This window comes from Glandiceps talaboti, chromosome 2 (assembly GCF_964340395.1).
Source record: "Glandiceps talaboti chromosome 2, keGlaTala1.1, whole genome shotgun sequence".
NCBI classification, from domain to species: domain Eukaryota; kingdom Metazoa; phylum Hemichordata; class Enteropneusta; family Spengelidae; genus Glandiceps; species Glandiceps talaboti.
The window spans coordinates 33,545,506-33,571,303 of record NC_135550.1 but is presented as its reverse complement, the minus strand read 5'-3'; the positions used below and the strand labels follow the sequence as shown (position 1 = coordinate 33,571,303).

The following is a 25,798-nucleotide window of genomic DNA, read 5'->3' as shown; positions in this document are numbered from 1 at the left end:
TTGGTATAGTATACCAAACCAATGCCAGTTGAAGACTGGCTTATTGCAGTGGAAATTGGTATAATAGTATACCAAACCAATGCCAGTTGAAGACTGGCTTATTGCAGTGGAAATTGGTATAGTATACCAAACCAATGCCAGTTGAAGACTGGCTTATTGCAGTGGAAATTGGTATAATAGTATATGAAAATATCAGTTGTAATACAATGTACAAATTAGAACAATAGTCATACAATGATTTGATTTGTGTACAATATAAAGCTATAAATCATTGGCTTTCTATGTACATTATCTGAAAGTGACAATTATAATGATAAACTTTCCTGTACATACAATACAGACTAAACCACTATTCAATTTGTACACAAAAGTTCTTTCAGCAAAAATACAATTCACATAAATTGTTAGAATTAATAACAATGACAAGATAGCTGTGAGCTGAACATCTTGACAATGTAACCATCACCTCAACCATCCCCAGTACTATCACCTGTATCATTGAAAGAAGAAAATGTCAGTTGTTTTCATAGAGTGAACATATAAAGTCACCTGTAGTCAATTATCACCTAGTAGAAGTAGAAGGTAAAAGAGTGCACCCATGAAAAGCAAGTATTGCTTGAATTCACAACAAATGATCTTGGAAATGTACATTTGTATCAGATTCTACACTTAGAACATAATAATAATAGAAAATATTTTTATTTCCTGAAATTTAGAAGTTGATCAGATTATTAAAGATTTCTCATGTGATTACTTTCAACCAATCAACACAGAAAAGTTATGTAAATTTCAAAAGTTAAAATAAAATATTAATGTTAGAATCTTATCCAGGGTCTATGATGATAGTAACTGGATTCTGATAGATTCTATACAGGGTCTATGATGATAGTAACTGGATTCTGATAGATTCTATCCAGGGTATATGATGATAGTAACTGAACTTGGATAGACTCTATACAGTAATATTCAATAATAAGTGTACCTTTGAGAACTTTGGACTTTTTGTTATCCATTGAAGGATTTTACTGCCATATATACTGAGTTGGAATGCGTAGCTGAGTTCCAGAGTCTGACACATATTAAAAAGAATGCATTTATGTTTGACACTAGCATAGGATGTATTGGATAGATGGCTATGACTGAAATCTGGATCTCTTTTTCACCTAAAATTTAGCTTCATAACAAGCTTGTAAGTGATGCTTCTATATTCTGACATTCAATTTATCAATTTGAACAAGCCTTCACAGAAGACACAGTCCCAAGTGGTTTGTTGTACGGCAAAGTTATTCTGCATATTCAAGTTTGACCATGAAAATGAAGGTCATGGTCAAAAGTCTGTCTGAATAGTAATCATGAATCCAGCAATGTGGGTGTACACATTTGAATGGTGCCTATGGAGATGACAAATATGCTATTTGACCTTGGATATGGAGATAAAAGTCAAAGGTCAAGTTATAAAAAAGAAAGCTTACATTTGATAATAAGAAAGTAGACACAAAATGGAGTCTAGTGTGTATTCAACTTCTTGAGTTGGCGTAGGAAGACTAATTTTGGTTATTTTGACTCGAAAATCTGTCGAGGTCAAAGGTTAAGGTCTCATTAGAAAGTTTACCAGTATAATGTGTGGGTAGACACTTGAATTATATCTGTTTGTATCAAACTTTTGGACTGCCATTCGGCCATTTTGGTTCACATGTTAAACAAAGTGACGTGCATGTGTCTCATGTAGTACATGTTACCTTTGTGTCAGGTTCAGCTAAAATCAGTTCATGCATGACAGAGATATGAGGGTGAATGCACAGATGGACACATGGATGGAACCTAATGGAATGTGCATATGTCTCACTCAGTATATTACCTTTGTGCCAGGTTTAATTGAAATCAGTTCATGCATGTCAGAGATATGAGGGTGAATGCATGGATGGACGGACTGACGGAACCCAATGTAATAGCTCCCTCTAAGACATTATTATGTCATGCTATGAAATGAGGTGATATTTTTAAAGACCCAAATAACATGTGTGAAGGGGTGGGGGGAGAATATTACAGATTATAAATACTTTAGTGAAAAATATAGAACTATAGCAAATATGACCACAGACACAAAGAAGTGGTATATTATAAAGTAGGCTGATATTTGATTGTATCAGGATAGCCGTATCAAATTCTGTAGTGCAGTGTATTAATAGCAGAAGAGATAGTATGTATAGCTAGCTGGTAAAGCCTTGACACAAGAATGTAACAGACCGACAGATGGATGACATACTATTACCTGATAACTGCATGTCTTTCAGTGATTTCAAAGGAGAGGCTGGCAGGAATATAATCAACAATTTTGGTCAAAGGAGGAAAATAAAATTAACAGGGTTATGAAATAACAGATAAATGAATTATTTGAGTAGACACTAGATTGACAATAAGAAGACCTATAAAATATGTTACTCACACAGAAAGTACACTAGATTACAAACAAAAATACTAAACAGTGAAATTAGGAAAAGAGTTGTGTTCAATTAGTCTGAAAGGTCCAGACAGTGGTCTGCTATGTAACCACTCACTACTCACAGTGATAGCAGAAGGAATGCCTGGATCTTTCAGGCTAATGTTTTACCAGGGTCACAGCCTATTAATTTGTTTCTTTAGATATATACTGTATACTATAGTATACTGTAGTTTAGTGTTTTATTTATATTTATATTTATCTATTATCTTTGTTCTTGTTGTTTTTGTATGTTTATTGACTATATATAATGTATTTCTTACACCATTTCATGTCAAATAAAACATACTATACTATACTATATATACTCTGTTAGAGTTAGATATCATATCACCAATCTGATCTGACATTCCCAGAAGGTAACATACAAATGATAATGTCAGTAAAGGTTATCATTACAGAGTTGGATTTTATGGTTCCGTAACTTGTGTATGTTTACTTTATTTTGGGGAGGGGACTCTGTGTGTGTGTGTGTGTGTGTGTGTGTGTGTGTGTGTGTGTGTGTGTGTGTGTGTGTGTGTGTGTGTGTGTGTGTGTGTGTGTGTGTGTGTGTGCATACATGTATTACCACTAATAGGTTGTCATTTACACTATTGGATATCATAAAAGTTTAAACATTTCAAGCTGAAATCTGAAATTACATAAATTCAAATTATATGAAAGCCTGGTCCAAAAATCTATGAAAATTTAAATGCAAGAATTATTTCCAGGTAAACAAAAGTTTGCATTCTCTGTAATTTATCAAAGAATTATAATTTGAGAAAAACTGCTAGTAAATACTTACACTTTCCTGGTCTCTTGCCTTCTAATGTTCCCATACGTCTGACAACATCAGCTAATGCTGTCTTCAAACATATAATCTCATCATCTTGTTGTGATACCTTCTTCTCTAAAACAGCAATTCGGTCTTCCATATCTCCATTTAATAAATCCTCTGTAACAGCAAAGAGCATTATGATCAATTCAAAGAATTAAAAACCAATATTCAGACAGTGTAATAGCAAATAAAACAAAGTATTATCGGTAATAAATTCAACATTTGGGCAGCATTCACAAAAGCATACTCAGGGTTTTCAAAATATTCACATTTGTACAAAAGGTAAATGTCATATTTGCTATATCAGCTTTTCCAATAGATTTTGATATGTTATATCATTGAAGTACAAACTGAAATGGTTAATTAGGTCTGACATATCTCTGGTATAACCTTCAACAGACCAGACTGTTCATATACACATATGCCTTCTATTTATACAACAATATTTCAATGTACAAATTAACTTTGTATTCACAAATACACTGGGACCTAATCAGTAAGTTATGACATCTCAAATATTGTTATGCATGTACTTCAGAACATATTGTCAAAGTGTACAGTTACACAATCATATGGATATGTATGCAGACTTACTTAAATATTTAAGGTTCAATTATTTGGTCCCCTTGGCAAAAGAGTTCAGGAAAAATTCATCATTGACAAATTTCTTTGTTACAAAACTGGGCTTATCTTTAACTGTCATAATTATGCACATTGATGCAAATTATTTGATTTGCCCATTCTCTTTCTGTCACAGTGGAGGATGTTTTTAGACATGATATTCTTATACAAGTGTGTACATAATGTTTATGATAGCTGTATTTATCTAAGCTACTTTTAATGTTTGGCAGAGGAGAACCCAAAATTTAATTGTTTTAGACCTGATTCAGTAGAATTAATGTTTTCAAACACTGTGCCATTCAGAGATGTATGACAACTTTAATATAATGATCTTTGTTGTAGTATTTTGATTGACTTTTTCTGAAAAGTTTTTTTAATGCAATTTTGCAAGATTGTCATCTCTAGTCCACCAGGCAAGCTTGATTTTATATATTTGCCTTGTAATGTGTTTTTAATGTGCATTTTGTTAGTTTTGTCTGTTCGACATGTTTTTGTGTTGGCTTTCCATTAAATAAATAAATAAAAATGATCTTATGCTACAATGCAGCATAGAATATCCATGGTTCATTCTAGCAGACAATGTACAAAGCATTTTGCAGCATGTGTAGAATGGTCATTTTGTTTGGTATAAACATACCAGTACATGTACATCAACTCACAAAGAGTGAAAACAACATAAAAGCCCACTAAAAAAGTAATATATAAATAAAATAACATTTCAATATCACAATGTTACCCTTGGGAGTTATTTTTCAAACTATTTTTGTTATCATGTTTAAACAGAAAAGTTATAATTTTCTTGTTTATTATTCAAATTTGCTGGTCTTTGCAGATTTGGAAACTGTGGAAGTTTCAAAAGAAAAGTCAGCTCTTAGTAATGACAAATACTTTGAACAAACCTTGGGGGTCTGTTTTGTAGATACTTGGCAAAAAGTAAACACTGATGAGATTAAGTATTTGGTGCTGCATACAGTTTAGTTCCATTTCTATTTTCAAAACCTCTGGCACCCTGTGTTCTTACTTTACTTATGGCAGATAAAATCTACTTGATTTCCCACGACTTTTTACAAAAGATCTCTGCAAAGTTATGTTCCAATGAAGAGGTACAAGATTTCATCTTTGTTGACAAGGGTTTAAGTACCAGTGTTTTAAACAAATAATTGGACATGCAACAGACTTTCTGTCTAGGTAAAATGGTATTAAATACAATGTAGTGCTTATACTAGCAGAATGGTAGAACTGAAATACGTGTATACTCATGTTGACATACCTGAACGGTAACAGAACATCTTTGTTCCTAGTCATGTCTGTACACTTTATTGCAATCATGTATTTGTATGGTCACATATTGAAGATGAACTGTTTCGTAAGGGGACATGTTTAATATAAACAAACAGGAACTGTAACCATGGATACAAAACTCTACAACATCACAAACATGTCATCACAAGCATTTCTCTACATGTATCAGATTCTTTATCTTTACATCTTTTCAAGGCAGAAGAGGTGAGGATAAGATAAAGTCAACTGATGCGCCATCTTTAATCAAATCAACGAACAGAATCCAATCTATCAAGATTATGTTTCAGGGTACACCTTGAAATTACTACTTTAAAACCAAACGGTTAGAAATATAACTACTTATATTTCATTTCATCCTAAATTATAACAAAAGACACATTCTACAGGCCAATTCTTCACATGAGAATACAAAGTTCCAACACATATGCTGCTTCAGTGACTGATTTCTCAACAATGGATATTTGACCTGGACCCCATCAGTGGCTGCATATATCCACTCAGGTGGGAGGTAGGTGATTTTGACAAACAACACCTATAGTAATCCCCCTGGACTGATCATAAAGGAACAACATTCCATAACATGAATGTATTCACCCTAGTGTATAATGTCAACTCAACAAGGTAATAATAGAAGAATAAGTTGCACAGCTACTTCAAACATATAATTTACAATCTGAGACAGGTGGGGTTACATTTACATGTAAGTTAGCTTCTCACCACGAAGTTGAACAACAGAAGAATATCACAAGCCCAGTTTCTATTTAAAGTGATAAAAACTTCTGTTGGCTAACCAAGGAACAACACTACTGCATCAACCTAGCCCATAGTGATAACACTACTGTCACCTTCTGCCAGCAGCAACAACAACAACAACACCACCACCAACCTAGCCCCCAGCCCCATGTAAATGTAGCCCTAACACTACTGTCACCTTCTGCCAGCAGCAACAACAACAACACCACCACCAACCTAGCCCCTAGCCCCATACATACATGTAGCCCTAACACTAATGTCACAGTCACTTCTATTTTGCATTAACAACATATATTGGGTTCTGTGTTCTTCAGCACTGCATATTGTGATCATCACATTATGAATACAGCAGCTTCATCTACACATCCCAAGATGCATCCCCATTAAATTTCAGCCCAATCTGCTAAGCAGCTTTGGAACTATATATTTTTGACAAAAAAGGCACATTTTAGACCTAATTAGCATATCACTGATGAGATCATCATGTCACGAACAATTCTTAATCTAAACTCCACTAAGAATGTTCCCATCATATTTCAACTCAATCTGCTTAATAATTTTGGAATTATAGACTTACAGACTACTGATGTTTGATGGCACCCCATCCTGGCATACCTTACAGACTACTGATGTTTGATGGCACCCCATCCTGGCATACCTTACAGACTACTGATGTTTGATGGCACCCCATCCTGGCATACCTTACAGACTACTGATGTTCGATGGCACCCCATCCTGGCGTACCTTACAGACTACTGATGTTCGATGGCACCCCATCCTGGCATACTTTACAGACTACTGATGTTTGATGACACCCCATCCTGGCGTACCTTACAGACTGCTGATGTTCGATGGCACCCCATCCTGGCGTACCTTACAGACTGCTGATGTTCGATGGCACCCCATCCTGGCGTACCTTACAGACTGCTGATGTTCGATGGCACCCCATCCTGGCGTACCTTACAGACTACTGATGTTTGATGGCACCCCATCCTGGCATACCTTACAGACTACTGATGTTTGATGGCACCCCATCCTGGCATACCTTACAGGCTACTGATGTTTGATGGCATCCCATCCTGGCGTAACTTACAGACTACTGATGTTTGATGGCACCCCATCCTGACATACCTTACAGACTACTGATGTTTGATGGCACTCCATCCTGGCGTACCTTACAGACTACTGATGTTTGATGGCACCCCATCCTGGCGTACCTTACAGACTACTGATGTTTGATGGCACCCCATCCTGGCATACTTTACAGACTACTGATGTTTGATGACACCCCGTCCTGGCATACCTTACAGACTACTGATGTTTGATGGCACCCCGTCCTGGCGTACCTTACAGACTACTGATGTTTGATGGCACCCCATCCTGGCATACCTTACAGACTACTGATGTTTGATGGCACTCGATCCTGGCTTACCTTACAGACTACTGATGTTATGGCACCCCATCCTGGCATACCTTACAGACTACTGATGTTTGATGGCACCCCATCCTGGCATACCTTACAGACTACTGATGTTTGATGGCACCCCATCCTGGCATACCTTACAGACTACTGATGTTCGATGGCACCCCATCCTGGCATACCTTACAGACTACTGATGTTTGATGGCACCCCATCCTGGCGTACCTTACAGACTACTGATGTTTGATGGTACCCCATCCTGGCGTACCTTACAGAATACTGATGTTTGATGGCTCCCCATCCTGGCATACCTTACAGACTACTGATGATTGAGATGCCCAGTCATGGCGTACCTTACAGACTATGGCAGACATTAATGGTTGTTGATGTTGTCTCTATTTTACGTACTTAGTGCAAGTGCAAGCACAGTGCACTGAAGCATTCAAAGTGTAAAATTTAAGTCAGAACAGATCATCATAACATTTGGATGTTTTTAAGTGTTGCAGGGGCAACTGACACACTTTTCAAATATTTAAGAGCACAATTATATAGAATGTTCTTCATTCTGTTCTTTTTATCTATCTACAGTATTTATCTATTTATCTATTTTACCTATTTATTTTAGGATGCACAACTACAATGCCAGCAGTGCATGTACCCAACCCTATTCCTCCCTACCAACATGTATGCTCTATATAATAATAATATCTTTTCAAAAATTCATGTCATTTGAAATTCATATATTAGCCTCATGTCATGTCATGCAGAAATCACTGAATATTATTTTGTACAAGTAACTTAAATGTATGTATACTAATGACTTTCATTATTATCTGGATATAATGTATTGTATGACCAACTCATTCTGTTGACTGTGTCAAAGAAAGAAAGTTCAATACTGAACCTGATAAATTTGCATTTGTACATAACATACTTCCAAAATAGTGTTTTATCTGTAAATTTCAATGGCAGACCAGCTGACTGTCTCAAGGCTTTCCTTACATTACGTACTGCATTCCAGACATAATGTAAGTGATCTCCATTGGGGTCTGTGCTCGTCATAACTTCACGTGATGTGATAAAACTGTCCCATCAAACTTGTTCTAGTTTATAAATATTACAACAATTCAGCTCATCTCTGATAAAGTGATACACATGATTAGATAGTGTTGTCAACAACATCAATATATACTCTACTGTTACTCAGTTTAACTAATCGTGTTTAATCCCAACACTACCGCACAATATTCTAGTAACAGTTGAATGTACATTGTGGAATGGATATCAATGTTGACATAGCAAAGATTCATTTAGAGGCGCAAGATATTCAAAGAGCAAAGATTTTAAAAAGGACGCTATGACAATTGAACAACCATAACAGATCAGTCAAACAAACTTGAACATGGAAGAAATTAAACTATCTATTTACCAAAAAACAAAAGCTTATACTTATCCAACAATTAGTCAACAAACGATTAATGTTACTAATATTAATAAAGAAGATCTTAAATATTGAAGTTATTTTTCAATTATAATATGAAATTTAAAGAGACATTTATATATAAATAATTCCCCTTCTCTCTGTGTTATTACTGAAACTACCCTCAGTCCACATTGCTATCTGATGAAAAGTTCATGTGAACACAATTTACAATTTAATAAATCAAAAGCATTACAGGGTATTTGTGCAGAAATGTTAACCAAGGATACAATCTGTGTTTTCTGAAGGTGGTTAGAAGGTAAACCTTACAAAAAACATTACTGAGTAATGTTTGTAAGACTTTACTGGTCTGTCAATAAAACCAAATCAATGCCACTTAGACATAATTTGGCCTACTTGGTATTGAGGGTATTGAGTTCACATGTTTCACAAGATATCACATTATATATAGTTTGAATTTGATCACTCTTAGGCTATCTGTCTCACATTTATATTATATGTCACCACAAATGACAGATTCAAGTTTCAACTAAGGTTCAAAAAGTGACCATAAATACCTTATTTGGTTATTACATATATGTAAATTATTCAGCTATTGATATTTCGGTATATCCCCAAAGAAATCCCTGGCCACATAGATGTAACTGATATAGCTAGCTTGTCATTACTCATATTTCAATGTGTGCTCATCTCTTAACAGTAGTTGAGAATATGTCACATCCACCATTGATACCTTTGATCATAATATAATCTACTCATATTGTTTATAAAAGAAACATTTTCATATTTTCCCTACTTATTGAATTAATAATCAAATTGCAAAATTAAAGTTAGAAATGTATATTGATGTTATTCTGACCCTAAGTATTATAACTATAATCTATGAAAAGATAGTATTAGTACAAGAATGTGGCTGCACAGATTTATATCATAATAAAGTATTACCCCAACTGCCACTCTCTTCATCAATTGGTTCTAACATAATATTGTTGTTTTCTTCTGCAACATTCTGTAGCTTGTCAGGTAACTCATTTGACAATTGTTCCTGTGGTTGTTGTAGCTGTTGGTCTGTTGACGGATTCGGCAATGTTTCAGCCATGCTGTGATGTGATTTTGTACTGTGTCAGTTGAACGATACACAGGACTGCAACCACAGTTCACGTGTCACTTGGTTCTGACTGACATACAATGTTGTTTTTATAGTATGACTATAAATCAGTGCCAACATCCAATTGAAAACTACAATTCATTCACACTGCTGCAAGTTCTCCTGGACATAGCCTGCATTATGTTGAATTCCCATGCTAAATCCTCTAGCTTCTTTCAATGGGAATTCTTTCATACATTGGTTATACACATACCCATGTTACACTGGCTAAGGAACTCAGAACTTTACAGCAGGGGTGACAGCTTGGGATGAGACTGCATTACAAGTGAACTTTGCAGCAGATTAAACACAGTATATCCCCTTTAAAGGAATTTGTAATATGGCATGACCAAGGTATGCCACTTTGTGCTTGGGTATTTGCTATACAGTCTATTTATGTCTGCTCTTTGATTTCATCACCAACTTCATCTGGTGTAGGTGTAGTATTAATAAGTGACCAGCTCACAGCATAACTAGTAAGTACACACTGATTATCTCAACAACTCATAAAGCACATGCAACTAATAAGACATATGGCAATCTCAATTGGGCAAACAACTCAAAATACACTGGAGGGTGTGTGCAATTTTTACATCATATAACAATAACCCCTCCTGTATTTGTAGACATCATGACTCTTTTTTTGGAACCAAACCCACTCTCTCAACAACAAGTTCCACCTGTGTATACATAATTCTTTTCATCTCATCTCATACACAGACATGTACCTAACTAGTGAAAACAAGATGGTATTCAGATGCCAAAAGTCTCCATTATTGCTTACAAGTTACATGTAATTATTGAAGAGACTTAATCATGCCTCACTTCTCTACAAGCATCGATTCTCGAGTCCATAAAATTCATTAGGCCTGTAACAACAGTTCACATAGGAGACAAACACAAATTTATATCCAAAAGTTGAAAGAGAAATATAAAAAGTTTGTCAAATTTTCATCTCAATTTCTGTGCTACTAAAAATATGATCACTGTACTACTGTTTTTTTCTTCATCAGTGTAAGGGGTGTTATTCCTTCACCTTCTCATTCCTTTCTGCCTCGAAAGGACATTGCCTTATTTCACCTTTGACATTCAAGTGTTCTTGAGATCAGCTATGTTCTGTATGCTGTCTTCTATCACCAGTATTAAGGTTCTATGAACAACTTCCTACACATGCATTTATTCTTGTTATCATGATTGTCACTGATACTTTTATTCAGACTCATTCCACTAATTTTCCAGATGTTTCTTGTTGCCTTTCATCTTTTTAAGTAAATCCCCTCTTTGTCCTTGTCATGCTAATCTTCAGCAACAATTTAACATACACTATGCCATAAAATGTCTTTGTAACAGTTTCATTCCGATAAGCTTCTACTGTCAGACTTGATGCCTGTTGTTAATAGTACTACAAGTACCTTTGAAGATTGGATAAGCTATGATTAAACTACTAAAACTTCTAATAAACATAAAATCAGGTTTACATCATTCATTGCGTTGCCATAGGTATGCATACATGTTAGGTTTGACTTGAGAATTGGCATATTTACCAACAATAGACAAACTCTAGGGAGTTGGAATTTACGACAAGGTAAAGGAAGGGAACACATAGGGGAACCCCGCCAACATAAAAATGATTTGTTTCTCTGCTAATAAATTCAGCTTACAAACTAAGGCCCACTATATATGTCTTGAAACCCCTGCCCACCCCACAAAATAAAATGCATAAGTCTTCATAGAAGACACATTACTTCTTTGTGATTGATAGGTGAGTTGATTTTAAAAGGTATTAGTGGCAATAGATAAATAAATACTAAAAAGTGTCTGGGATATGCAGGAAATGACAGGATTATGATATTTTCTCATGAAGGTCGAGGTCAAAGGTCAAGGTTTCAAAGAACATTTCACCCTAATAGTATAGGGATAGACACTTGAATGGTGTCTTCGTGTATTAAAGTTTTTGAGTCATGCAGTAAATCATAACTGTTCACTACAAATATGGTCACCATTTAATTAAATTTAATTATGTGAGCACCAAAAGTAATGCATCGCTTCTTCTCTTGTTCTGCATTACCTTTAGACATCATTTTGAAAGAAATTGGCCACATTTAAATGCTATAGATGGGGTCTGCACTATGCAAGAAATAGCTTGATTTTGATAATTGACCAAAAAGTCAAGGTCAAGATCAAAGATTCCTTTCTTACAACAAGACAGCTTCCATGTGATCATGTGGGGTTAGACACTTGAATGGACTGTATGTACTGAAGTTTTTTATTTATGCAGAAATATATTGATTTGCTACTCTAAATATGGCCGCCATTCAGTAAAAAGTGATATGAGCACTAAAACTAAGCCAAGCATATATATGTTCTTCTCTTACATTACCTGTGTACATGATATGAAAAGAAATTGGCAACAAACAATGTCTTGGTGATAGGCAAGATAATTGACCCTAAAAGTCAAGGTGAAAGGTCAATGTCTTAAAAGAAAGCTTTACCTGATAATAGGGGGTTAGACGCTTGAATGGAGTTACTATGTATTACAGTGTGTGAGTCACGCTGTAAATATTAATTTTTAACTACAAATATGGCCACCATTTGGTTACATTTGTATGTCACGAAACACAGTGACATGCATTGGTTTGAAAGAAATTGGATATTGGATGTCTGAAAAATGACGTATTACAAACGAACAGATTGACAGATGCACAGACCCATTGTATGACCACAAATCTGAAGGAGATGCACAGACCCTATTGTAGATGTATGACCATAAGTCTGAACAGATTGACACAATTAGAAGTAAAATACAGCTCATTTTTTATAATACTTTAAACAGTATGGCTATAATTATGTACAAATCACATAGTTCAGCTTTAATATCTGCTTTTCAAACTTGATTGTCATGCTAAACATATATGCCAGTGAATCATAATAATAAAAATAATAATAATGATGCGAATTTTAAATGGCCTATCCTCCTGAGAGCTCAAGGTGCTCACAATTATTACCCCTGGCATAGATTAATTGCAGCACAACATATTTATATGTAATACAAGCCTGATACTGTAGGAAATTGATGAATTTCGATAACTGAACCAGAAGATCAATCAAGGCGAAAGGTCAATATCTAAAAAGAAAGTTTTGATACTTGAATGTAGTCACTAGCTATGTATTAACGGTTTTGAGTTATGTGGTAAATCATGGTTGTTCACTACAAATATGGCTGCCATTGAGTAAAAAGTTATATGAGCACCAAAAACAATACATGTGTATGTTTATCTGGTTCTGCATTATCTATAGACATGATCTAAAAGACATTAGCCACACATAACTGCTACAAAGTGTCTGCAATATGTAAGTAATAACTTAATTTTGATGGTCTACCCTGTATTCCAAGGCAAAGGTCAAAAGTTACTCGCATGTGAGTACATGAGGTTAGCCACTTTTTTTTATTCAAAAGATATAATCATCAATTTTGAAATCTTCAATTGTACACTCTGGTTGAAATCACACTCTATTTTGTTCTTCACAAATAATCAGCCCGAAGGATCAGAAAACTTGAATTGAGAATGTATAGAGCGCCCTCAATCAGACGGATCTAAGAATTTCACACAGACTTGCAATGGGATAGCTGAATTGCAATGCTATGATAACTCTGTTTGATCTATATCAATCTCTTTGAAGTTGAGTGCATAGAGATTATGGTAGTCACATAGAAAACAAAGTTTCACAGACGTGAGCTAACTTTGAGGACAATTTCCAAAGTGTAAAGTTTTATGTTTCTACCTATGTCTCACGCTTTGTATGGAAAACTTCTATATCCTACCATAGTCTAGTTAGTATTATGTATAGTCATTTTCATTTTCTATGTTCTCTCTCTCTCTCCATGTATAGTCAAACATCTAAAATCTAGCTAAATCTACTGCTGGTGAAATTGTGAACAGTCAGTAGTAAGTAGTCCATCACACACTGTACCAATAGGTGATTGTAAATGGTTACTTGTTCAATTTACTACAAACTCAACCTCCAGTTTGAAAGTAAGTGTTGTGAGGACATGATAATGTCATCGTGTTTATATCAATGTTACATGTACAATACCATAACCTTTTGCTGTTGGTGGCAAAAACAGAACTCTGTGTTAGAGAAATCCATTTGGTTGTACAGTGGAGATCATTTTATGGCTATACAGTAGCGATTGTAGTGTGTATAGGACTAGACAAATATTTGTCATATTGCTGTATACCGGCTAGTTAACTTGGCAACCAACTATTTGTAAATGACTCCATAGAAAACATTTTCTTTTGATAGTTTATTTTCCTTTGGTGTCACTTATTATTACCTTGACAACACAGCAATGACTAATTCTCCATGTTTGCCAGACTTTATTCAGTATTTGATATATGGTCATATCTGACCAAACTTACACAAAGCCTTACATATCTAACATTATTGTTTATATGTCAACCTTATTATTAAGTATTGAATATTATTTTTCAATGTCAGCATTTTTCAAAGATATTCAAACTGAATGTATAAATCTGATCAAGTACTATGAGTTTATGGTGTTTTATTCTAGAAAATTATAGAAAATAAAAAAACAATATTCACTTTGACAACATATCAAGTTTCATAGAAGCTATTAAATAGCCATCCTATAATTTCATTTCTGTGTATTTCTTCTTCAAAGTTGTGTTACAGTACTTTTCTCATCTTTGAACAACTACTAGTAATGTAAAAATTTAAATATTTCTTTATATATAACTGAAATGTTGAAGTCTTCTAACACTGGTAATCAATATCACATTAATTATATTCCTGTTAAAGTTAGAAATATTCATATTGTAGACATGATGACTCCTTGAAAATTAGACATGTAATTACCATTTTATGTTGATTTTTAAAAATATCTAATATCTAAATAGTCATCCTTTTGTGAGAAATGGATAACCTTATCACTGTGAATACCATACTCAAATTCTCCTACAACAGATATGGCACGCTACAGTAGTTTGCATTCATGTAATCCTGCATTGTTTGTTGGCCAACAGACACTTGAGTAAACATCTAAACAGTGGTTGCTATGAAGTCGTAAAGTATTTAGGGTTTTTATCATTTACTTGCATGGACTGTTGAACTAATGTATATGAGTAACCATAGTCTGGATGCCAATGTGGTATCTAACTAAACCTGAATTTAGAGAACTAAATGGTAACGATACTGTATAGGAACCAGACCAGAGCAACCACCACTTAGATAGGCATTTTAGTCTAGACATGGACAAAATTATAAAGAGGAGGATACCATAAAGACAGAATTCTTGAAGCCAGATTGTTATTTAACAAACAAAACAAATGAAACACTCCACCTGTGATTGATATGAACACAACTTATTTCAACTATACAAACATTTGTTTTATACACCTTAATACATGTATTCAATTTTATACTAAGATTTTCTGCCATGCATACTGCCATCAATATCTTAAACAATAGCTAGGGTCAAATAAGGTCAAGGGTCATCATGCATTATAATGTCATCAAAGTGTAGAATAATGTTGTAGATCGAATCACTTCAGTTTATCACAAAATGACATTTGGTTCTACCTGTATAATAGATCTATAAGGCCAAAAAAAATATATATCTGGTTCTGGTCAGTGTAAACTTTCTAAAGTGGTGTGACGACGCGAATTTTTTTTTTCTTTTCTTTTTTTTCTTTTTTTTTTGTTGCAAATTAGTAAATACACATTTTTTTGACACTTTACATACTCTGTTCTATCTTATTTATCGCTTGAAAAAAAACTTCCTTTTTCTGCGAAGCAGTTTAGGCTTTGTATTTAAGCAGTCTTGGCATCTAGGGTAGATTTCAGCTGCTTGTTCTCCTGATATCAGGAATAAATAAGGAACAGGAAAGCAAAAATTATTGGAAAAAAAAATTGACGCAGGGGTATTCAGGGCATGCACTCGCTGACCAGAACCAGATATATATATTTTTTTGGCCTAATAACAACATTTATATGAAATAACATCAACATACTTCACATTCAAAATTTATATGTACCACGGTAGAAACGCATTTACTACATATCAACAAATTATGTGAATGGTGAATAATGAACTTCTTGTATCATCAGGGGTGAACAAATCATTTTGTGAACTGGTGGTCCCTGGACCAGTGCCTTAAAAAATCCAGTGGTCCTGCTGAAAGAATTAGTGGTCCAATGTCCCGCTAATGGGAAACATTAAATCTTACCTATGAATCTGTATATTCAGACGACTTTTTAACATAGTTATTAACAGTAAGGTACTGGTCCGATGGACTACACAAGGTAAAATTTGTGTGGTCTGCCCAAAAAAATCGCTCGTCCCGGACCCAGGACCAGTGGATTTGTTCACCCCTGATTATGATTGTCATCACTGTTCTGGGGCTATGATGAACCAGACGTAGCCCAAACAGCCAATCTTTAAATTTCAAATCTTTGGAAAAAACTTAATTTTTGCACTGAGTAAACTGCATCTTTTCATTAAAATACAAAACTCTTTCAGCTCACCATCAACTGCACCTGTACAGCAACCTAGTTAAAAATGGAGTCTCTCTATTTGAACGAAAACGATAATTCAATATGGAGATAATATTTAACCTGTAAAAGTTAATATATCATACAATTATACTGCATCCCATTTTGTACACTATTCAGTGCAATATTGATTCTACACCTCCTACAACCAACTTCATCACTCATTAGTTAATCTAATCGAATGGTGAAACAAAAGTAATCATTCAGGGCTGGATGCATATTTGTACACTACTTACTTGGTGACATTTTCAACTTTCATAGGGACATTTTGTGCAGTCCAGTTTGTAAATTCTACAAAAAAGGACAACACTGTTACTGCCCTCTTTGTTCCACCATGGAGAGGAAGGCTACATGCCTCATGGCGACGTCCATATATAAACGTTTTGAATTATTCATTTTGTAAATAGATTAAGTAATACATTGTAGATAATCAACGAGTTCGGGAGGGTTATGTGCCAATAAATGAGGGAGGGGGGGGGGGGGGGGCGAGTTTTTGGCACATAACCCTACCGAATGAGTTGTCTATCTTACTTATACTACGGTGTGATTGGCTTTAACGGATCTTTTTCAAAATTTTGTGTAATTTGTTGCATGCAAATTGAGTGCTGAGCGTAATATAGGTCACACCCCTAAGAAAGCGTGGGTTATGGCTTCATATAACCAACCGAAATCAAGGCCTCTGATTGGCCAAGTCAGTCTAGTCGTAGTATAAGTTCTAAAAATGATCACATCAACTGAATTCTACTAACTGTACAGCTCAGCTCTACTCTGCAAATGCAATGACAAAAATTGAAACCAATGTACAGTACTAATAAATATTCATGCAAATTTTGTCAGAGCTATAGAAGAGATGAGATGTATATCATGGTTTGAAATGTATTACAACTGTTGGATACTTTTACTGCTATGAAGTATCAATATTTTAGTTTTACACCTGTATACTTTTACTGCTATAAAGTATCCATATTTTAGTCTTACAACTGATGACATGTATACTTTTTAGTCCTATAATTAAGTATCTCTTTACTATAGTATGACTTGTGTCATGTGTCTGTTTGTGTACTCTGGGAAAGCTTTTAGACTTTACTAAAGACGTCTGTCATGTGTCTGTTTGTGTACTCTGGGAAATCTTTTTGACTTTACTAAAGACATGTGTCATGTGTCTGTTTGTGTATTCTGGGAAATCTTTTTGACTTTACTAAAGACGTGTGTCATGTGTCTGTGTACTCTAGGAAATCTTTTTGACTTTACTAAAGACGTATGTCATGTGTCTGTTTGTGTATTCTGGGAAAACTTGTTGACTTTACTAAAGACATGTGTCATGAGTCTGTTTGTGTACTCTAGGAAATCTTTTTGACTTTACTAAAGACGTCTGTCATGTGTCTGTTTGTGTACTCTAGGAAATCTTTTTGACTTTACTAAAGACGTGTGTCATGTGTCTGTTTGTGTATTCTGGGAAAGCTTTTTGACTTTACTAAAGACGTCTGTCATGTGTCTGTTTGTGTACTCTAGGAAATCTTTTTGACTTTACTAAAGACGTGTGTCATGTGTCTGTTTGTGTATTCTGGGAAAACTTTTTGACTTTACTAAAGACGTATGTCATGTGTCATGTTTGTGTACTCTGGGGAAGACAAATACTTACAAAGTGAACATGAGTACCCTCACATGATCATTAAAATTTGATGGACTTATTGATAAAACAGCATTTGGATTTCTTATCTAACTATGAAAATGACTTAGATGTAGGGGTTTGTAGCAAACTGTATAAATTGGAACTTGTAATGTTACATTTGCCATTTGACTTAAAATTATCTCTGGATATGAATGACATTTCATCATACATAACCCCACTCCCCACATACATAACCCCCTCCCCAACATACAAAACTCCCTTCCCCCTATACATAAATGTATCAGTTAAATTAATTATATTTCTGATGTAAATAATGATCCATGAATAATGATTAGACACATCCAATTAATATCAAATTTTACTAATGTTAATGTTCTTAAGGACATGTAAGGCAAATTTTACAAACACTAACTGGAAACAATATAACATTAGCATGATTAGTTTCTTAGCAACCTATACATTAATCCTTATAGACACATATGGATCATTTAATTAGAAGGCATTTCCCATTGAAGAAGACATGTTATTTTGCTTTTGTAAAATTGACTGAATAGAAATACAAAGGTGAAACTAGGAGGGAATTGCAGTCTTTCAATTCTATTAGTTATTATCTGTATGTGGTAGAAGCTGGAATTCCTGTATTCATAGGCTACACAATGTATACTACAAAAGGGATGTCATGTGATTAGATACCCATGCATTGTATCTGTCAAAAGGTAGGGTGAAAAAAGCTAAAATGCAGTGACTTCACTGATATAGATCATTCCATACCTTGACAATTACAGTAGGGAATTGTAATAGCATAGGGCTGTCTTTTACCTGTAAAAAGACAACAAAATGGCAAAAAAGTATGCATTGTTATTTTCTGATTAGTGATAATCTCATTGAGGTATTTATATATTGGACCAAACCACTTGGGAATGCTATGAAAACTTTGTGCATGTCATATACATCAGTACATGTTTAGTATGTCAATAAAGTAGCTGCATGACTGAATGTGATGAGAATTAAAATAAAAAAGGCACAGACATCTACACTTCAACAGCAGCTGCATAATTCAATTATTTGCAAAGAGTTGAAAAGAAAGCCTTTTCAAAACTTGCCATTAAGGATGTATCGCTTCATTAAAATAGAAAATAATATTCTTTCCTACAATATATGAATAAATATTGGCTTCCACCACCTTAATTTTTACTTTATCAAAACATTTTATAATATTTTTGCTATGCTTCAACTTGTTCCCATATGTATTCATTTTTTACTGACCTGATGATGCTCTGTTAACAGGGTGAAAGTGTTTATGTGTGTGTGTGTGTGTGTGTGTGTGTGTGTGTGTATGTATGTATCATTATGTATGTATGTATGTATGTATGTATGTATGTATGTATGTATGTACTATGTAATATATGTATGTATGTATGTATGTATGTATGTATGTATGTATGTATGTATGTATGTACGTACGTACGTACGTACGTACGTACGTACGTACGTACGTACGTACGTATGTATGTATGTATGTATGTATGTATGTATGTACATGCACACAGATCATTAATGTATACTCATATTCTGGATTTTTATGACAAATATGGCCGTCACTCAGTCTGTATTGCAGTCATGAAATAATGTGATGTACCTAATTGGACTACATTATCTGACAGTTGTGCCAAGTTTGTTTAAAACCACTGCCCATGCATGTCAGTAGTATAACATTGAACACCTGACTAACTAAACAACACTATCTGACTGAACAGTTCCTATCTAGTCTATAACATTGATCAATGAACACCTGGCTCACTAAAAAACACTATCTGACTGAAAGAGTTCCTATCTCGTTGCACCATGAGATGAAAGAGAACTCATCAAATAGCACTGCCTCCAGCCAAGATTTAGGAAAACAAAATATTCCTGTAATTTAGTGTAAGCAATGGAATCAACTATGCTTCTATTGTAGCATACATTTCATTTAGAAACGTGCAATACACAAAGAGCTTATTGAATCACCGAAAAGAATAAGTGATTTCAAGTTAGTGAACTGTGAACTATACCATCAAACAGACCATAGAATACATTGAGGTCATACAGCAATGTACAATCACTAGCAAATACAGGAGTGTGTCTAGATGTCCCCCCAGGTACATGACCTAAATAGAAGACAGCACTGATAGACAACAAGTTGACTTTCTTCTGCTTTATCATGACTACTATACCACATGAACATTGTTTACTATAACACTGCTGATATCACTATGAATATTATTTTTAATCAGAAAATGAATACAAAAATGGCTGTAATCAACTAGAGTAGAATATTACACTTTACTATCTGTAGCTTTCATGAACATATCTTGACTTTCCTTAAATTTGCTTCAAAAAAAGTGGTGTGTCATTGCTATTAAAAGTGGTGTATCATTGCTATTAAAAGTGGTGTATCATTGCTATTAAAAGTGGTGCATCATTGCTAATATTGAAAGTGTACAAAGTAGCATAATGGAGCCATTGTAAATGACAGGTTTTATCATGTCATGGCTGGGTCATAACATTTCATTGTTGTTGCTCCTGAAGGTCATAGCACTTATTACACTTATATACCTTAATAAAGAAATAAAGACCTAGACAGGGTCAATGTCATGTACCATTGTCTTCTACATGTTGGGGTGAGGATGTTTGTTGTTTTGAAATTAGAAATTCTCTGTGATCAACACATCTTAGTAATTCCTCATAGTATGAGTAATTATCATTTACACAATAACTTCACCAAAATCTATCACAGTTTGAGTTGTAAGTGGGAACTTTTTAAGTATTAATTATTACAACCAATACTTTGACTCTATATTTTCACCTCTGGTACTTTTAGTGTTTTCACCAGATCATAATCATAACACTGAACTGTACTTGAAATCTCTTGAAAAACACAGATAACTCTTAACATTTCATACTACCAATGCAAAGTATCATGCCTAAAGCAGTAACGTTTACACAGATAACTCTTAACATTTCATACTACCAATGCAAAGTATCATGCCTAAAGCAGTAACGTTTACATGCTATAAAATGTCTGACTGCATGAACTTTCAACAGTAAATCATCCCTCCTTGATTAACCCAACATAACAACAGACAAAACTTTACAAAAGATATCCTTGAATAAATCCTGTTTGGTCAAGGACTTACAACTAAGAATTCAATAGCGGAACACACCTGGATATGTTGTATTGGCAATTAAAGCAGACACTCCCCTTATTTCATCTACCCATACATAATTATACATATTGTTACATTTTAATGGATATGGGCATAGTTCATTGTACCACAAAGTGGTGATAACTTCTAAATGATTGATTACAAACACTCAGACACACCCTAGGTTGAAGGGGGGGGGGGGGCTAGATTGGACAAACAATTCTTTGGATTGCACTTACATTAGGTGAAATGCATGGATATATCACTTTACCAAGTCAGGTGACACTCGGACCTCTGCATTAAGGACACAGCCATATCTGTATCAACCATGTGGAATTTGGATAATGACCTCTTGCCCTGACTACCATTACTGATAAAACACATGCTAACACTGTAGGATAGAATTACAGTCAGCTAAGCTGTTATTCCAATTGTATTCAGTTCAGAGAGTGTTCCACCCTAGTTTGCTTGGTGGTGTTATGTGTACTTTACCTGTATGCTCCCAATGGGTAGGTCAAAGCTGATAAACCCCCCCCCCCCCCCCCCAATATATCCTCAAACTGTTCCACCCTAGTTTGTTTGGTAGTGTTATGTTTACTTTATCTGTAAGTTGCCAATGGGCAGGTCAAAGTTGACCCCCCCCCCCCACACACACACATCCCCATTGTTCCACCATAGTTTGCGTCAACATCCACACATGGGTAGGTTAGTCATAGATGATATCACCTTTTCCCATCTGACCTGCATGCTAGTCTTTTATGAGATGTTTTGAGTTGTACCCATTCATCTATCAACCTCCAATGTGGACCTATATAGTGTATCTTACAGACTACATACAATAAGCCTCAGAGTTACACTAGATGAAAAGATGACACTGTCATGTCAATACCACCAATACCCAACCCATCTCCTCATAAAGCATGATATTCAATTAACAGAATCTTTCTTTTCCTGTGAATATTGTAAAAAATTGACCTACAGATGAAATACTCCATCATAACCGTTGACATGGAAACACCTTTCAATAGACTCTGTATCCTAGCATATTACAAGTACTGAGGTATGTTTTATTACATGTACAAGGGGTTCCTTTATGATCACATGAAATAATCATTGTTTGTGTTCTTTTTAACAAAATGAAGGCATAATTGAATTCATTGGTGCCTATTATTGTAGTAACTATTACTAGTGTTAAGCATACAGTGTTTGTTGTTCTATAGCCTACTTTGTCACAATTCAACCTCCCATCCAATCTTAAATTTTCACTATATATCAAGTATACAGATACACAACATCTATTTTTAATTTATTATATTCTTTACAGTATATGATGTGTAATTAGAAAACATATATTATACATCATGATGAAGTAGTATTTCACAATTTATTTACAAGTGTTCTCTTTAGTTCAACTGTTGTTGAGAAATGCTGACTTATCAAACCCTGGAATTGTATGACAAATTTAGACTATTTTTGTAATTATACATTTTCATATGAAGAACAATTAATTTCATTATTTGCATATTTAATTAGCCCATTATTGTAATTATTATACACTTTCCTATTTTACTTTTCCTATACACAATTTTAGCTACATTATTGATTAACTTCTGAGTACAATCACAATTCTGTCAGTACTAATTCAATGCATACATTCTGATAGACTAAAAACAGTTTGTCTAAAAAGCTATGTTTGAATTGCATTATTAACCTTCTCTGCACCCTAGACAGTAGCCATGGCAACCCGACAATTTTCTAATTGTCTACATGATACATGGTAACACAGTATGTTATTGACACATTAAAAAATGAAAAAATTTCTATAAAATGGCATAGGTGAGTGTTAATACAAAGTCTGTTTATATGTAACAGGTGGTGATAATGGGGCTTCAAAACCTTGTTTATTTCACATTTGCATATTTTCATTTCTCTGTTCACAGGCTGATACACACTCAAGGTGAGAGTAGCCTGGCCATTCCATTCCTACCCTGGCTAACAATTACATAATCTAATAATAAACATTACAATCTTTACATTTTTATCATCAGTGGCAAAATATTGGATTTATTGATTCATATGACAGTTCTGAATGAAATCCACTGTCAGTGTTTATTTAGTTACTAAGAATGAGTCATCCATCATGATAAATATCGATCTAAATAGTTCGTGTGCTTTCAAATTTTTATTTTCATGCATAAATAATCCTGTAATATTGATTAATGATTTATCAAGTCTAGCAATTTAATTAGAATAGTAAGGAGAGTCTGACTTGTTATCAAATGTTAAAAACAATAGCAGATGGTGACCTACAATTCAAATATAAAATGGTACAACTATAGAGAAGGAACGTGTAAGTGATATCAATGATAACGATTAACGGTTGTATTAATAATAAATGCTGGTACTACAGGTATTCCTAGGCTACAACTTACATTTATGTTTATTTTGATGTTAAAATGCAGCAGGAAGTAGGTAAAATGTAGCTGAGTTCATAAAATTCATATTATACTCTCCACCCAAATTGTACAGGTATGAAGTGTATGGAAATCCATGCAGTTTTTACCAAATTTCACCACTCTGTCGCATGGTTCCCATACCTAAGCAAAATTACTTGGAACCTTTGTAATAGTTACATGGCATATTCATCAGTGTTTTATTTAAGGGCGGTAAATAGGTAAAATCTACCGGGGTTCCCACATCATTTTACCGGGGTTCCCCACCTAAACTATGATACATTGCATGGGAAGCACTACCAGTTTTACCTCTTTCCCCCTTTCTGTTACCGGGGTTCCCAAACCTTAGCAAAAACACTGTTCATATTCCAATATAACCATATTGCATTCAAATGTTGATGTACAAATGAGGCTCTTTTTTATAACATTGATAGCGTGTAGGATGTTATAATTTCCTGGCATACACTATAAATAAATTGGTTTCCCTACAAAAAATAAAATGTTTTTTCTTGCATTTTCGCAGAAAAACAAGTGATTCATTGACACATTTATTTACAACAGAGTATCAAATATTGTACAGTTGGGGCAAATATTCCCATTCAAAAAAAATATCAAAACAAGAATATCGTAACAATATTTATTTCAGCACTCACACAAATTTCAAGTAACTGTATTCCTTTATTATTTTTTTGTCATACAAAGTATCCTCTGGAATTCATTCATTTTATGTTCAATGGTAAAATTGTTTCTAAGGAAACCCCAGGACCATTCCCAGTATTCATGGAATGTTCATGAGGTTTAGGATTATCATTGTTTCCTGGGATATCAATAACTCGGATGGTAATGGACCTTTAAGGAAAGCTTAAACTGTAACACTTTGAAAATAAACTACAAGTATGATAAAAATATGATTTTTTTTCATGGTCATACTTCCAAGAGTAAAACCATAAAACCAGCTGGCAGACGGCACATGCATTTCGCTCACGACTTCCTCTGCCTAGGACTAGTATTGTGTTAGTCTCTTGTCTGTGTTACTTATACACTACGATACTATACTCATTGATACTTGATACTTACGTGATTCAACAAAATGTGATCTTATAAAGTGAAAATAAACCTACTTTTTTGCAATTTGAACTCTTGTTTCACAGCATGTTATGTTGATTCTCATAACAAACACTTTTTATACCCAATGTAATAGTACATGTATACATAACCTAACATTTTCTCACTATTTTGTTTACTTTATAGACTTGCATCTTTTTCACGTTACGTGTATGTACACTACGGATAAATGAATAAAACTGTGATTCAGAGGTCTAGAGTTAAACCACAGACAAATACCTGTCACTTCTACTCTACAACTCTTGAACAATGATTTACGAATTCAACATCCTCAAACGGGGCATGAGTTCATACATGGATGTGACACTCGACTGCATATGGACTTGAATGACCAAGCATGGATTGGAATACACAATAACAGCTGAGACTTCGTTGTCCGTTGTGTTCGATAATATACATCATTTAATATGGCATGATTTCAATACTAACACAAATTAGGGCGATAACATAATCGGATATCAACCGACATGCATCGTACATCCACTGTATTTGACCAAAAGTGTTGTGATGACATCATTTGCAAAACTGCTCGACTTCCACAACCATCGATGCGAAACCAGAAACTGCCAATAATATTGGAATCAACACACCGCATCTCCGAGATGACGTGCACAGAGACAAACTTATGACAACCCGTCCTTCACGAGCGGGCATCATGTCAAAGAAATAGAAATACAGTTTTACCTCCCTAAATTCATTTTCAAACAACGGTTATTGAACACGGAAAGTTTAACTCACCCACGCTGAGGATACCATTACCGGCCTCCATCTTGACGTGAACTGCTACATGTACATGTATGTAAATGAGGATTGTGGGTAAATGGTTGG

At 34.6% G+C, this 25,798-nt stretch overlaps 1 protein-coding gene across 6 annotated transcripts in view; it reads right to left on the bottom strand.

Moving 5' to 3' along the window:
* The window catches only part of LOC144453849 (77 kDa echinoderm microtubule-associated protein-like), a 58,927-nt gene extending 33,171 nt beyond the window's left edge, over positions 1-25,756 (bottom strand). For 3 of the 6 annotated variants that reach the window (XM_078145216.1, XM_078145221.1, XM_078145217.1), the window contains exons 1-4: positions 25,709-25,756; positions 18,979-19,026; positions 3,285-3,434; positions 2,273-2,311 (exon numbers count right to left, since the gene is read on the bottom strand). In XM_078145216.1, coding sequence (XP_078001342.1) covers positions 2,273-2,311; positions 3,285-3,434; positions 18,979-19,026; positions 25,709-25,739 — 268 coding nt within the window. In that variant the 5' untranslated portion in view covers positions 25,740-25,756. Of the gene's footprint in view, positions 1-2,272; positions 2,312-3,284; positions 3,435-9,799; positions 9,899-18,978; positions 19,027-25,708 lie in introns of those variants that run through there. The other 3 variants (XM_078145218.1, XM_078145220.1, XM_078145219.1) reach the window with 3 other exon arrangements.
* Between the last annotated feature and the right edge of the window lie 42 nt (positions 25,757-25,798).